Source organism: Tupaia chinensis, unplaced genomic scaffold, assembly GCF_000334495.1.
Source record: "Tupaia chinensis unplaced genomic scaffold, TupChi_1.0 Scaffold000030_1, whole genome shotgun sequence".
Lineage (NCBI taxonomy): Eukaryota > Metazoa > Chordata > Mammalia > Scandentia > Tupaiidae > Tupaia > Tupaia belangeri.
This window is the reverse complement of record NW_006159460.1, coordinates 1539390-1556015: the sequence shown is the minus strand read 5'-3', so window position 1 is coordinate 1556015 and position 16626 is coordinate 1539390. Positions and strand designations below refer to the sequence as shown.

At 50.7% G+C, this 16626-nt stretch overlaps 1 protein-coding gene across 1 annotated transcript in view; it reads left to right on the top strand.

Moving 5' to 3' along the window:
- DRC11 (dynein regulatory complex subunit 11) overlaps positions 1 to 16626 on the top strand; it is a 183949-nt gene that overhangs the window by 138864 nt on the left and 28459 nt on the right. Inside the window, exons 15-16 of the mRNA XM_027771313.1 lie at positions 4756 to 4861; positions 9289 to 9490. Coding sequence (XP_027627114.1) covers positions 4756 to 4861; positions 9289 to 9490 — 308 coding nt within the window. The remainder of the gene's footprint in view (positions 1 to 4755; positions 4862 to 9288; positions 9491 to 16626) is intronic.

Below are 16626 nucleotides of genomic sequence, written 5' to 3'. Positions count from 1 at the left end.
GGGGCGCCCAGCCATGGCTGCATCAGTGGCTGCAGGGCCGGTGAGTGAGTGGGGCTGCTCCAGGCCTCGGCTTGGTAGCAGGCTGGTGCTCTGGCCCCTGGTGCTGTTTCCTCCCGTCTCAGTGGGCACGTCAGAGGCACAAAGTGTTCAGAGAGGGCTGGCCACCTGCTCGGGGGAAGTGGGGAGAAAGACGGGCCTGTGTCCCCAAAATCGCCCTGCCACAGCAGGCTTCCAGGACGCCTGCTGTTAGTGAAACTTGACTCCCGCTGAGTTAGCATTTCCTCAGAGACCGCCCTGAAGTGGGGAGACTGGACGGGTGCCCCCAGTCTGCTCCTAGAAGCAACGATGTACGTACCTACCCATGACTCTTCGGCCAGTGTGAACACTCGCACACACGTCATGGTGGCGGAGCTGCCGAAACAAAGAGGTCACCTGCGATATCCTGTCCTTGAGCACTGCCCCAGCCTGCGCCAACGCCAGTGTCAGCCTCGGCATTTTTTTTTTTGCCCGTCCTCCGAGCTTTGGTTAGCTGGCGAGTCCCCTCGTCCTTGTCATTGGGAGAGGACCGCACTCAGCCCTTGCAGTGGGGGAGGGGGCCATACACGACCAGCCACCCTTGTGCCTCTGGGGGCTCACTTGTTCCCACAGGGCCTCCTGTGTCTGGTCCCTCGGCTTTGCCTAACTTTCATAAGAAGCTGGTATTCCTCACAGGTTGCTCTGGGCCTCCTTCTAAGTGGCATTAAGCTGTGTGGGGTAGAATGGAAACTGAGGAGTGTAATTCCATCTTTATTTCTCAAATGCTTTATGTTTCTCATTACTTGCTCTGCATGCTTACTTGCCGGGGTCCAGCCTCGGCGGGGGTGGGTTGACTCATCGGAGGCGGCGCTGGAAAGGAAGACTAAGGCCTCGGTACCATTTTCATGCACGTCCTGAGTCAGACACCCCCCAGAGATCGCTCTCTGAGGAGTGACCACTACCAGGAATCATCGTGCCTTTTTATTGAAAATGTGATACATGCAAGTAAATGGGTGAGGGGCTACGTGTTCAGTTCAACAGGGATCATAGGTTCCATTCAGGGTTGGATTAAGGGTGGGTCTATTGCAGTTCCGCAATTGTTCGTTTGATGTAGGCGTCTTCATGGAAAGCAGTTCCAGCAAGCAGAGATAATTATCAGCTGATGCGGCAGCAGCCATCTTGTGATTACTGAACACGATGCTGAGAAAAGAAAATCTCAAGTATAGATATTAGTTCTTATGGATCTCAAGAATGATACTTATATAGTTTTATAGGGATCTAAAACTTAATTTAAGGAATCTTAATATATTTATCTATTTCACTTGGTGAGGGCAGGGGTGTCCTGGGCCAGTTTCGGCCTAATCCTATTTTATGTAAAGAAAAGATTATTTTTAAGCTTATGTTAAATGTATCTTGAAGGGCCTTCCAAAGGTCAAGATTATTTCTGCCTAGATTAGAACTTTGGCACACCCTCTATTGTGACCACAGGGATGAAGCATTGTAATTAACAGTAGGTGATCAGGGCAAAGGGGAGTGGTCGGGGGAGTTTTGGGAAATCTTATCACATACTCAAGAGAGCTATGTAATTCTTTTATAGTAGTATATCAGGGTGTCAGAGGGGGGTCACTTCCCAACAAGGCTACCGCAGTCTGGAGCATACAACAAGCGGCCTTGCCAGCATGCTGAGTCAACCCAAGCTTTGCTCATAGGTCAGGGGAGAGGGGTGTACAACAGTGGCCTTGAACCGACCAAAGCTATGCTCAAAGGTCAAAGGCTCAAAACAGATCCTGGGGCCCCACCGGGTTGGATTCCACTTTCTCTCTTCCATGGTTGGATCACCGAGTCACTAAGGCTGCCGACCAGATGGCTCCAGAGGCACTAACGGACTGCCTGGCAATTTTGGAGGCCGGAAGCCTAAACCCCAGGGGCGGGAAGTGCTGGTCCTGGAGGGGGCTTGTTGACATCTGCATTGCTCCATGTGTAGAGAAGCATTGCCTGCCTCTCTGCCTTCAGCTTCCCTGACCTTCTGTCTCAGCACACGTCTGTTTCTGTGGCCAGAGCTCCCCGTTTATCAGGACGGCAGGCCTGTTGGATTTATGGCCCCTGGCAACTTCATCCCGACCGGGTAACCTGCAGCTGCCCCATTCCCAGAGCTGTCACATCCTGAGACACTGGGGAGTAGGACCTGGACGTACACCTTGTCAGGGGACTCGCCGCCTTCCTCGTCTCTTCTCCTTGCGTTGTGCGAGGGTTCCTGGCCTAGCTCATGCCTTCTGTATCAGATATTTCCCTCCTCCGTGTTCTTCCCTCCTCCGTGTTCTTGCTCCCTCCTTCATGGAAGATCTGGTTTCCAGGCAGAGACCCCTGGACGTCCTATGCTATGCACGAGTGGGTGGGACAGGTGCACAGTTCCTGTGTGTGGTACACAGGTGCACAGAACACATGTATGTACAGAAGGTACAGAACCCAAGTGCAGTACACAGGTGCACAGAACCCGTGTGTATACATAGATGCACAGAACACATGTGCAGTACACAGGTGTACCAAACAGGTATACAGAACCCATGTATGTCCACAGGCATACCAAACACATGTATGTACACAGGTGTTCAGAACCCATGCCTGGTACACAGAACACATGTGTGTACACATGTACAGAACCCATGTGTGGTACATAGATGCACAGAACATATGTGTGATACATAGGTGCACAGAACCCATGTGTGTACACAGGTGTACAAAACCCATGCATGTACATGTGTTTGCAGAACTGTGTATGTACACAGGCACACAGGCACACAGAACCCGCATATGAACACATGCACAGAACCCATGTGCAGTACACAGGCACACAGAACCCATGTGCAGTACACAGACACACAGAACCCATGTGCAGTACACAGGCACACAGAACCCTTGTATGTACACAGGCACACAGAACCCGTGTGTGTACATATGCACAGAACCTGTGTGTGTACACATGCACAGAACCTGTGTATGTACGCAGGCACACAGAACCCGTGTATGTACACACACACAGAACCCATGTGCGGTACACATGCGCACGGTTCCCACGCACAGTCCCCATGCTGAAGAGCTTCCAGCATGAGTCTCGGCTTGGCAGACAGAGCAGCCTCGCTGTGTGCTTTGTCAGAAGCCCTCCTACCAATTCGGCTTCGTCTACTTTGCTGAAATAATACCTGTTGGGCCCTAGACGATGTGGCGCATCTGGGTACTGACAGTGTTTACATAAGCAGAAAAATTGGGGTCACTTTCACATCCCCTCTAACGTCATGTTTGCTAGTAATAAGCACGGATTTAACGGTTGCTACAAGACCTCTTTCTGTTCTAGTGGAGGCTAAATTAACCACTCTTCTATTTATTACCCGCTCATTAAAAGTGCGGTATCTGAAGCCATAATGTACGGTTTCGTTATCACTCACCCTCCCAGCCAGCACCGCTGTCCTTGCCAAGGACTTGGTGTGCGGACGCTCGAAAGGCACCCTCCCCAGCAAAACAGTGGTCGTTACTGGAATTTTAACTTTCGTTCTGTTCGCGGTTTCGATGCTTCAGAGCTGTTGATATTTACAGTAGCTCATGTTCGCCCAGATGTGCATGTTGTGTGTGTCATACGTGGGTCACATCAGATGCTCTGCAGGGACAGTGTTCGCTTCAGGAAGAAAGCAGCAGGGACAAAAATCAAGACGCTGTAATTCATTTCTTGGGTATTTTTACTCCAGATTCAGACACAAATCAAGAGAGAATCAGGGGCATATAAAGGTCCATCTCCATGACAAATGGAGACAGCCAAACTAATCTTCTTGGTGACCTTATCTAAATTAGTTAGAAAATAATACTTCAGATTTATGACTGGTTACAATTAAGCCCTTTGATATCTTCTAATTAAACCTGTAAAGATTTATTTCCGTGTTAGTCCTCTGGTAATCCTTTAAAAATGATAAAAATGTAAATGAATATTACTTTCAAAAGGAGCTGTTTCTATTTATCCTAAATTAGACTCATACTCTTCCTTTCAAATGACTACAGTTTAGATGCAGATTTACGCTGCTCCAACGCAAATTCCACGTCGATCCTGAATAATTTATTTTTTAAGTTTGTGCAAACGATATACATAATCTCTTGGACTTCGAGGAAAGCAAAGCCCGCTGTCCTTTAGCCTTCTTGGTGTGTCTCTCCCTTTAGAACCATGTCCTGGTTCACATAACCCGATATGCACATGTGACATGGAGACTGGGCAGTCGGCGTGACGCTCAGCGTCGAGCTCAGTTCACAGTGAGGGCAGCAAAGCTTCCTTGCCTGGATGGCTCTCCTCCGAAGCTGCTTTACCTGAGAAAGGAGTGTTCTTTATGATGACTCTTCAAATCATGATTGTATTTGCCCTGAAAACTTTTTTTTTTTTTTGGAAAGGTTTTTGCTGTAGGGTGCATGTGCTAACAAGAAAGAGAAAAGGCAAGAAATCACCCCCCAGGGGGGATGGCCACGCCACAATCCCTTCTCCTCTTAGGATTTTGGGCACACGCGCACGCACACACGGCATGAGGGTCTGGGACTTAAACCGCGGTCGGCTACATGGGAATCCAGCAACATAGCAATTATGCCAACTGCTGGTCCCACCCTGAAATCTTAAATCTACATCGTGTGATCCTTTAACCAGAGCCCAAATGGGCAACTCAGAGCAGCGTCGTCTCCGTCTATTTATCCAGTTTCTTTTCTCCACAGGCGAGTACAGCTACCTGGGGACCGCCCTGCGCCGCCTGTCCATAGAACCTATGCCCTCCCTCCTGGACGTCCGACAGCTCGTCACGCTGTACGGAATCCTGCCACTAGGAAAGGTCCCTGCTGTGCTGGGCGCCTCTCCCATGAGCAGGGACGCTGCTGCGGGCACGACCGGGGCTCCTGCTGGTCACCGAAGGGGCACTAAGCCTTCCTGTGGAGAATCCCGAGAGCGTACTTTTGTCTCGACTGTGCGCCCAGGAGCACGCAGGACGTTACTACCAGGGACAGCAGCTCTGCACCATTTCTCTGTGCCTGCTAGACAGGTCTGGCCCAGGGCTCACATGCAGTCAGCCGGAGAGAGCACAGCCAAAACAAGTCCTTGCGATTAAAATTAGTCAAATGGAGAAAGGGCTGGCGTTCCCGCGTCCTTTTACACACTGGCTGACACTAGTCCTGAGCAGAGGTGGCTTTCAGGGGCCCGTGAACGTGTCGTCCATGGACCTGCCAGTCGCCTTTCAGGCTCTGCCGAGGTCTGCTTTCTCCACTAGATGAGGTGCGGTGGCAGCCCTCAGACACACGCCCGGGGCTCCGCGGCAGGCGGGGACGAGCCGCAGGCGGGGACAAGCCGAAGGCGGTTCCATGACTCTGACGTCTGCTGCCCGCTCACGGTCCCTCTTTACAGCCTTCATCCCTGCCTGACCCAAGTCACCTGGGGCAGCGGCGCTCCTCCGGCCAGGCTGCGCTCCGACCCCGTTCTGAAACAGAAATTACTCGTCTTCGGCTTAACTTCCTTTCAAATGCCATGGGAGTAGTTGGAGCACTTACTACGCTGTCCCACTTCAGCATAAACAACAGCCTCTTGGCAAAAACACTTCATTCCTCTTTTAATGTCTGAAATAGTAAGTGGAATTTTGGGTCAACATAAACAATGTGTGTGTGTGTACATACATGTGCATATGTATGTGTAACATACATCATTTGTATTACATGCATAACATAGTGTATCTGGGGACAACATAATTTGGGGTCAGCAGAGTACACGTGGAATATGTCCAGGCCGTGTATACAAGACAAGTAGATCAAGCGTCCAGCGTCACCGCGGAACAGTGGAAGGCGGGAGCAGGACACCCCATGAGCTGGCCCACGCGTTGTGCACGCTACTGAAACACTGTGCCCTGCGGGCTGGGGCTGTGGGGAGGCCCAGCTAGATCCCCTTGCACCTGTGGTCCCAGCTACTCAGAGGCTAAGGCAGGAAAGTTGCAACACAGGGAGACCCTGTCTTCAAAAACTAGAAGTAAACATTTTTTAATTAAAAAAAAAAACCCACTGAGCGTTAACAGTCTTCCTAGGGAATGCCTGGCAAGAGGGAGAGGCGTGTCCCCCTCAGCCGTGGGTACAGGGGTGCACCTGTTTCCAGCTGGCTCTGAGCGTCACAGAGGATGCTCGGGAAGGCTTCCTCTGTCAGGCTCTCCCACTGGGGGCCACCGTCCCTCATGGCTGTGAGTCGTCCAGGCTGCAGAGTGAGCCGGGCGTTGTTCTCACAACCGGGGTTTGGCGTGTGCTGGGCATGACACGCAGCAGACGAAGGAGGAACATGCACCGGAGTTTAATTCAAATTTCATATGTTAAAATATGTTACAAAAAGGAACGTGAACCCAATTGTTCAGGTCACCTTGGTGGTGGCCACTCAACCAAGGACATTGAGAACATCCACACCTGGCAGGAAGCGTGGCCAGTGCCGGGCCCCTGAGTAGATGAGAGAACGCCCAGGAAGGACGCAGTCCACACTCACCCACCCCCGAGACTCAGAGCAAAAAGGGAGGGGACACCCCGAGCGGGAGTCACATGCTTGGGGGGTGTCCCACTTTTACGGATCAGTGAGCATTTCCAAGACGCAGGGTTAGAAAGAGGCCAGACTGAGTTAGGACGCAGACATGGCCTCTCTCCTTGTCATTCCTGCGTCCCTGGAAGGTGCAGGGGCTTATCTCAGAGGCTGGGCAGTCTGCGACTCCTGGGAGGTCCATGGGAGGGGCAGAAGCTGAGGACGCCAGAGCGGCGCCCTCTCCTTCCGCCTTCCCTCCCTGAGCTTGGCTGGACGCCCCTCCACCTCTCTGAGCGACTTGGTGTCCACCCCTTCCTCTATAAGGTCACTTCCCTGTGCATCTGCCCTCAGCTCCCTGGCCTCCCACACTGCCCTCCCACAGCCCCTCTCCGGGGTCCGTCCTTGGCTCCGCTCTCCTCCCCCCTCCCACCTCTCTGACCTTTGCCCCTGGCTGCAGCAAGCCCTTTAGCACACCTGCAACCCCAGCCGTCTTTCACAGACCCCAGCAGCCGGCCAGGCCTTCCTCCCCGCCTTCTTGCTGCCCCGCCGACCCCATCAGATGGTAACAACCCACGGTCCCTCTCCCCCACTTCTCCCTCCCTGTGTACATGCACATGCGTCAGCGTGTTTCTCACACCACGGGGCGCTTGGAGAACCTTCGCGTCGGCCATGTGGGATCCAGCTGTCTTAACCGCCGCGCCACCACTGGCTGTTACCATTTAAAATGCACTTCCTCAAAACTATTTTCCGGAACCAGCAGTTAGCGTAATGGCTCTGTCGCTGGACTCCCACGTAGTCAACTGCAGTTCGCATCCCGGACTCGGCGGCTTAAAACTCACACTGGGCATGTGTGTGTGCGTGCCCAAGATCCCAAGAGGAGAAAGGAGAAGGGATTGTGACGTGGCCATCCCCACTGGGGGGTGATTTCTCACTTTTTGTCTCTGTCTCTCTCTGTCTGGCTGGCGAGCGCACGCGCCCTATAGCGAAAACCTCTCCAAAAAAAAATGAAAAAACACAGAAAAAAAAAAAAAAAAAAAAAAACTATTTTCCAAGTTTATATAAACAGTGGTGGGTAACTTTAAAACATGTTTCTAGGGACTAGCAGTTGGCATAATGCCTATGTCGCTGGACTCCCATGTAGTCGACCGCGGTTCGAGTCCTAGACCTGATGGCTTAAACTCACTCTGGGCACATGTGCATGTGTGCCTAAGATCCTGAGAGGAGAATAGAGAAGGGATTGTGGTGTGGCCATCCCCCCCGGGGGGGGGTGATTTCTCGCTTTCTGTCTCTCTCTCTCTCTCTGTGCCTTTCTGGAGAGTGCGCACATCCTATGACAAAAACCTCTCAAAAAAAAAAAAAGTTTCTAGTAATCACACGAATGTCCTGTGTCTTTTCAAACCACACAGAGAAACAGGAAAGCAGAGCCAAATGGTATGAACATTACGCAGCTGACCCAGAGGGCCCCGAAGTGGGTCAACTGTGAGCACTCCAGGATCGAAGCCCCTTCCCTTTCATCACCTAGTGCCCAGGACCGGTGCCCGACCCCACCTTAGTGCCTTGTTGTAGGGTTCCCTACAGTAAAGAGTACCTAGCTCAGGTCTCACCACAGACTCCAAGGAAGTTGGCAGGGTGGTTCAAGGAGCACAGGTGTGAAACTGAATGGCTGTAGTCATTCAAGTCACTTTCTTTTTCCTTTTTTTTTTAGGTTTTTGTCATAGGGTACGCACAGTCACTGGAGAGACAGAGAAAGGGAAAGCGAGAACTCACCCCCCCCAGGGGAAGGCCATGCCGCAATCCCTTCTCCTCCATTCTCTTCCCAGGATTTGGAGCATGCACACACACCCACCTTGGGATGATTTTCAAGCCGCCAGGTCCAGGACTCAAACCACGGTCAGCCATGTGGGAGTCCAGTGCCTTAACCACCTCGCCAACTGCTGACTCCTCAAGTCACTTTTTTTCAGTTTATTTTATTCTTGACAGTGCATAAACATACACAGAATAGAGAGAGAGAGAGACCCCCGGCAGGGCCTTGTCGAGCTGCCATCCACTTTCCCGAGCTCTCACCTTGAGACCTCACGCATGCTTACGTGTTTCCCAGGCTCTCCCGGAGACTGAGACTTGCAGGGGCTGCGTGGCTTCCAGCACTGCAGTTCTGCTCGCTACTGCCTGCTGCGCCAGGCTCGGCCGTAACTCAAGTCCCTTTGTTATCAAGTGTCAGCTAGCCCTGGGCTGCTGACGGGCTAGGGACCAGGACGGGGGAAGTCAGGCTACTGCCGTCTGGATCTCGGTCTGCCCCCGCAGCTCAGCACTGACTGCTAGGGAAGAGGATTCCAAGGAACTGGACACTTCGGGCCAGCTTCACTCTGTGTCTCCGTGTTCCTCTTCCCAAGCTTTAGAAGACTTATCGTTTCTGCCAACAAGCCAAGAAACCCCTTCCCAAACAAAAGGAATTGTAGGACTGCCCTGTAAGCTCCTGAGTCCAGGGAAACAAATGGTGCGAAGCCAGGGAGAAGGGTATTGAGGACAACAGAGACCCTGTCCCCACAGCAAGCCCTGACAAGTGTCCTGGAGCCAGTCGGGGTGGGAGGCATGGCTCTGGGTTGAAATGCCGCCTTCACATCCATCACCCTGCGGGAACTGGGATCACACAGCCTCCAGGGAGCCCCATGGATTTTCTCGGCAGGCTCTGACGGCCCTTGCCGCTGTCTGTTTACAGGTTCTGCAGCAGTGCACGAGAAGGCCCCATTAGTGAAGTCACTGCTGTTGGCCGGGCCACCCGGGGTGGGAAAGAAGATGCTGGTCCATGCCATCTGCACAGAGACGGGAGCCAACCTCTTCAACCTGTCCGCTGCTAACATCGCCGGGAAATACCCGGGCAAAAATGGCCTCCAGATGATGCTGCACGTGGTCATCAAGGTACTGCCGACACCCCCTCGCTCTTTCCAGTCGCAGCTTCAAACCCTGCAGGTGCAGTCCTGGGGACATGAGCCCGCCTCTCCTAAACGGCCCCATTGCTTCCTCCTGTAACTTGCGTCAGTATTGCACCTGACGGGGCATTCGGCAAAGAGGAGCAGCTTCTGTCTTTGCGTAAGCACCCTACTGCGCCACCCAGGCCAACCGCCTTCTGCTACAGGCATCCCTGCAACGCTTGTGGGCCTCTCTGAAAATTAAACCCACCATTTCTTTCTCTGGCCCACCTCACCTTAGCAGCCAGCCTCAGATTTGCATGTTTGGTGTTCCCGCTCACACGGCATGAATTGGTAAGCTCTGGAACCTTCTGTGCATCCGCTCCTCAGACGGCCGCTGCAGAGGCCTGCGGAAGCTCAGCCCCGCAGTAATGCAGACGCGCAGGGATAGCATGGGGGCAGAGGCAGGGGTCCTAAACTATGGACACTTTTAAAAAGGTTTAAACACGGTCCAAAAAGTACACAAAATGGTGGTTGGGGGCCAGACAATGATACGGTGATACAGCATGGCGCTGTGGGTGGCAGACCCATGTGGGGAGGTTCTGGGTTCTTGTCTGGAAGCCACTGATCAACACTGATGGTCGCTAAAGTCTTAACCTCCTTGGGTCTCCCTCCGTTGTCACCAAAATGAAAGAGTTTTAAGAAGCCTAATTAGATACAGAATAGTTTATATTTAGCATGAAGACTTTACAGGATTTGGGTGTTTTTTTGTTTTTTATTTTTATTAAGGACCTCACGATTGCCGATATCCTGCTCGATTTACCTTTAGCTGCTAGGATGCCGGCTTTCACGCTACCAAAACCCACCTGGTTACACATGGTGTCTGTACCTGAGGCTAGACATCAATGCTACACGACTTTCTAAGGGCACGCAGCTTAGAAGATGGTTTAAAATGAAATCGTGTAGGTGCCAGCAGGTGGTGTGGTTGGGGCCAGCAGGTGGTGTGGTGGTTAAGGCACTGGACTCCCACACAGTCAACCAGTGAAGTCCCAGACCTGGTGGCTTGAAAATCATGGGGACCAGCAGTTAGTGTAATGGCTATGTCGCTGGACTCCCACGTAGTCGACTGTGGTTCACGTCCCGGAACGGGTGGCTTAAAACTCACACTGTGCGCGAATGCGTGTGTGCCCAAGATCCCGACAGGAGAATGGAGGAGAAGGGATTGTTGCGTGGCCATCCCCCCTAGGGGGTGATTTCTTGCTTTCTGTCTCTCTGTCTCTCTCTATCTGTCTGGTGAGTGCACGCGCCCTATAGTGAAAACCTCTCCAAAAAAAAGAAAGAAAATCATGCCAGGCATGGACATGTGACCCAGATCCCAGGAGGAGAATGGCAGAGAACGGATTGCAGCATGGCCATCCCCCCTGGGTAGGGAGGGCAGGGGGTTGATTTCTCACTTTCTCTCTCTCTCTCTCTCTCCCTCTCTCCCCCTCCTCTGGCAAGCACATGCACCCTATGACAAAAACCTAAAAAAAAATTAAAAATAATAATAAAGCACAGTACATGGGTAGTAATGATGCTGATGAACAAAAATGGGAGGCGACAGGGACAGGTCTCTGCCACGTGGCCTCCCCCAACACAGCGACTCATGGTGGTTCCTGTTCCCTTTCCTCCCTTGCTTGTCCTGAAGGAACGAACCCATCAAGTAGGCAATTGTGCAACCCTTGTTTTCTTTCTTGCTTCTTTTCTAAAAAAAAAAAAAAAAAAAAAAAGTTTCTTTGTTCCATGAGAGAGAGAGAGATAGCAGCCCTAGCAGGGTCTCGACACTGTGTCCAGCTCAGCCTCAGGCAGCCGCGTCCTGGCATACTCCAGGAGGTCTCTGGATATGAACCTAGGACCTTTCCCGGTGAGTCTGCTACCCAGAATGTCACATTCTACACTGCACCGTCACCTGGCTGCCAACCACCACTTCTGTGTGCTTTTGGGTCCCTGTTTGACACCCTTTTGAAAGGCCAGTTTGAAGCACTTTCCATTGACTTGTGATTCATAAGAATTCCCGATATTCTCAGGATCCAAGTCTTTGACGGTGGTAGGTACTACAAATATCTCCTCTCGTTCTGTGACTTACCTTTGCACTTTCTTACTGAGTTTTGCTGGTTTGGTTGCTCATTCAGTGATGGAAGGAGGCCATTAAAACCTCCCCTGAGTTTCTGTACTTCTTTCTTTAGTCCGGCCAGCTGTTGACCGTTCGTGTTGAAGGGCCGATACAAGAGCCATCGTGTTTAGGTTGTTATGGCGTCCTGGTGGTGACTTTGTCATTACACAATAGCCCTTTTGTCTCTAGAAATACTCTTTTTGAAATCTGTCCTATTAATGGTATATCGATATAGCCACATATCTTTCTTTTGCTTACTTTATATATATATATATCTATATACACATATAGATATAGATATATATATATATTCTTAAACTCCTTTACTCCCAGGGTATCTATGTCTCCACCAAGAGCCTTTCCTGTGGAAAGCACACAGTTGAGTTTTACTCCTTATTCATTCTGATGCTCTATGCCACTTAATAAGATCGTTTGCCTCGTTTAAAGATAATCACTCATATAGCTGAGGTAAGTCCACCATTTTGCTATTCATCTATACCTCATTTTGGTTTTTAGTGATTTCTCTATGAACGATGATAGTCATCCTTCACTTACCAAGCCTACCTAGAGTTAATGTTGCTCCATTTTATATAAAATGCCAAAACCTTGCAACAATGTGTTTATTATAATCTCCTGTCCTTTATGTTTTTATTAGCATACATTTTCCATCTAGAAATAACATTAGAATGTTATTTTTTGCATTAAATGGCCATTTGTCCTTTTTTAAAAATCAAGAGAAAAAGAAATGCAGCCTTTTATATCTATCTTCATATCAACCATTTTCAGTATCCTTTCTCTTCTATCATCTGTGTGTCTTTTTTTTTACATCTGTGTCATTTCCCTTTCAACTCAAGAACTTCTGTTAGGATCTCTTTTAGTGCAGGTCTGCTGTCAATGAATTTTCTTAGCTTTAGTTTTATTTATCTTAAAAAGTCTTTACATTAACTTCAATTTTGAAAGCTATTTTTGCTGGATATAAAATTCTATGTTAACATCTCTTTCTTTCAGCCCTTAGAAGTATTCAGGGGCCCACAAGTGGCATGGGGGATAAGGTGCTAGACTCCCACATGGCTGACTGCGGTTTGATTCCTGGACTTGGTGGCTTGCTTTCTCACTTTCCCTTTCTCTCTCTCTCTCTCTCTTTGTCTCTCTCTGGTCAAATTAAAATATAATAATAAAGTAAATTAAATTAAAATGCTTTCAAAAATATTATTCCATATTCTTCTGACGTCCATTGCTTCTGACGAAAAGTTATCAGAAATTTGAAAATTTTTTTCTTGTGTGTAATGTGTCATCATTCTCTGAATGGTTATAAGATTTTCTCTTTATTTTGGCTTTCATCAATTTGCCTATAATGTGCCTAGGTATTCTTGGTTTGTTGGGTTTTTTTTTTGGACACTATTTTCTCAAATTACTCTTACCTCATCCTCTCCTTCATCTTCTTCTGAGGCTTCAATTACATACATATTTGAGAGCTCGATATTGTTTCAAGAGTCCTCTGGAATTCTGTTCTAATTTCCACACTGGGTAAATTCTTTTTTTTTTGAGAGATTTTTGCTATAGGGCGCGTGCACTCGCCAGACAGACAGAGAGAGACAGAGAGACAGAAAGCGAGAAATCACCCCCCAGGGGGGATGGCCACGCCGCAATCCCTTCTCCTCCATTCTCCTCTCGGGATCTTGGGCACGCATGCACACGCGCCTGGCGTGAGTTTTAAGCCACCAGGTCAGGGACGTGAACCACGGTCAACTACGTAGAAGTCCAGCGACATAGCCATTACACTAACTGCTGGTCCCCACATTGGGTAAATTCTATTGGTCTAATTCAGGTTTCCCTACTCTTTCTTGTACCATCTTTAGTCTATTAAGCCCATCTTAAGGATTTTTTTTTTCTGATCATTTGCTTTTCAGTTCTCGAATTTACATTTGCTTGTTAATGCTGGTTTTATTGCCCTCCTGCACTTCTCTATCTGGTCGTTCGCTGTAACCACCTGTTTCTTTAAGTCCTCGACCCTGACCCTTGTAGTGATGTAGAGTCCTTTCTGACATTTCCAGTACTGGCTCATCACAGGGTCCGTTTCCATTTCACTGCTTTTCCTGACAAAGTATCACCTGTTTCTGTTTCTTTGTGTGATTAGTAACTTTACCGTATATTAGACATTGCAGGTCATACACCGTAAAGACTGAAGAAAACTGGGCTTCATTCTAGTAGGCAGTTAAACTACTGGCTGATTAATTTGAACTTACTGAAGCTTTGTTTTCCATTTCATTAGTGTCGGTCTATTTTGTATCTTTTAGTCCAAGGTAAATCCCTTAGTCCTGGGACATGGTCTTTACTTCCGGGTTTCAGTCGAAAGTTTGTTCACCAAGCTCCTTTACCTTGATGGTAACTGAGGAACGCACTCAGTTATTTTAGTTTTGGAGTCACTGCTGTTCACTGAGCTCTCGGAGTCTTCCTCCATGCACGCAAACTTCTGAGGGCAGCCAATGGGAAGTGTGCTGGAACTCGAAGCCAGAGAGCCCGACCTGTGGCATCCGTGTGCTTGACCACTAAGTTCTCAGCACTAAGTTATTAGAGAGAAAGTGTAAGGAGCCCATCCACTTGCCCAAAAGAACAATTGAATTTGCTCATTCTGTACATCGAATCGTGTTGCTATTTGACCTCGTCGAGTAACAGAAGCACATGAGTATAAGAATATTAGCCTTTTGGAATCATCAGTGTATCCCAGACACTGCTGAGCACATCACCCTACGCTAATCCACTCAGTCCTCACGACGTTATGACGTCGGCTCTATCCTATCCCCACCTTACCGAGAAGACTGGGGTGCAAAGCACTTCAGCACGTTTCTCTTTGCGATGCTGCCACGGGGGCCCACGTGGTCTGGCCCCAGACGCCAGGTGTCACACTTGGTTACACTCACTGAGTGTAACTCACGTTCAGCCTTTCACCGAGACTGGGCTGAGTCAAGCATCGCTTCTCCCACTCCCCACATGGCTTAGTACGCCCTGGTGCGAATCCGGGGCCGATCCAGAGACTGGACCATTCTGTCCTCCCTCTAGGAAATTGTGTGTCCCTGTCACTGAGAGGTTTCATCTTGATAGCAGATAAGGTCTCTCCACATGGAGTAGAGTGATCGCAAACTGACACTTTGTGAACCACAAAACACTGGATGTCAAACTGTGAGAATGTGGAATGGCACATTTATCCGCCTGGGCCACTTCATGTCAGCACACCTGACACACACCTCCTTAAGCTTCACCTGTACCGTGTAGTTAACGGGTTAACGGAAGACCCGGAGGTCTCGGGAGTGGGAGGCCTTCCATTAAAACACACGCGCAATGAGGCCGCCATGCCTCGGCAGGACTGACAGAGCAGCTCTCCGCATTGCGAAGAGGTATTTGCTCTTAATTAAGCAAAGGCAGGCGGGATATTACGCTCGTGCTGCTAAGGCAGTGCAGGAAGCCAGAGCGTGGTTCCGTGCTACGTGGTCTGAGGGCCCAGGCCGCAGCTCGCACACCGCAAAATGTGAGCCCGTGGTGTTTGCTGGAGAAGGTAAACCTACGGAAGGGCCTGATCACACGCCGTGTCTCCTCAGAGAGAACTCCCACTGCTGCACGAACCGCTAAGGAAAGGAGGCAGCGGCTAGGAGGCTGATCATTGCACTGCCGGCAGCTGGCATTTGCTTCACCCACAGCGCCCAGGAGACCGGGCTCCAATCGCTTTCACAACTGTACATGCAAATGGCCCAGCTCCCAGCTCCCAGCTCCCCGTTCCCCTCCCCGGATCCCCTCCCTCGGCAGCTTCTGGCGCAGTGGTCGCCTCAGACAAGGGCTCTCCCTTTCCTTCTGCTTCTCTCCAGGTGAGTGTACCTGAATGCTGAGAAGGCTTTCCTGAGTGGCAAGGTCTGGGCTCTCTCCAGTCTTCATTACAAAGTCCGGGGAGACCGGGGCAGAGTCCAGGAAAGGGAGCAGACCAGCCCTTTAGCCTGTGCTCTGGGTCCTGGGAGAGGTGATTCCACGGTCATTGGGCCACCTCATCTTCCCTCTGCCAACGCCTGGCCACTGAGGGCTGGGATTAGAGTGAGGGCCCAGGAGAACAGGGCCAGGCCTGCTGGGTCTGAGCCACGTGGCCCACACTGGCCCACAGCGTCTGGACAGGGGGTGCCGAGACATGCCTCACACCCAGCCCCATCCTCCAGGGTCCTCGCTGGGCTCACAGCCAGCACCCTTTGGCAGTGCACCAAGGGATGCTGCCCAGACGTGGTGCGCAAACAGCTGGCCTGGGGCTGGGGCTGGAGTGCCACCCAGACATGGTGTGCAAACAGCTGGCCCCGGGCTCAGGACGGGGTGCGGCCCAGACAGTGTGGTGTGCAAACAGCTGGCCTGGGGCTCAGGCTGGGCTGCCACCCCGTGTTCTTCCTGCTCCTGGCGGGGTGACTTTATGGAAACACACAGATGTGCGATGTAATCACCAGTCCGTCCCACCTTCACAGGGTGCAGTTCAGTGAGGATGATGCGAAGGCCGACAGCTGACCCCAACAGAGCTCTTTGAAAGGAGTAGGGAGTGGAAAGAGGAAAGAGAGGCGAGGGGAAGAGAGAGGGAGGAGATGGCTCAGGGCAGCATCCAGTGCGAAAACAGGCGGACCTGGGTCACTAGAAGACTAAGGTCACCTTCCACTGTGCAACACACCTCCAGGCTGAGGGCGAGCAATGGGCATTGGAGCTGTATGTCTGTGTGTAGACAGACGGACAGCCTGGACTAGTCAGAGCAGTTTTAGGTTCATGGTGAACCAGCAGGAACTACAGCGTTTCCACGTAGTCCTCCCACACAGTCCCAGACAGGCGGACAGCCTGGACTAGTCAGAGCAGTTTTACGTTCATGGTGAACCAGCAGGAAGTACAGCGTTTCCACGTAGTCCTCCCACACAGTGTCCTCCTGCCCTCACGCTGAGTGTCCTCCCTGCCCACACGCTCAGTGTCCTCCCTGCCCACAC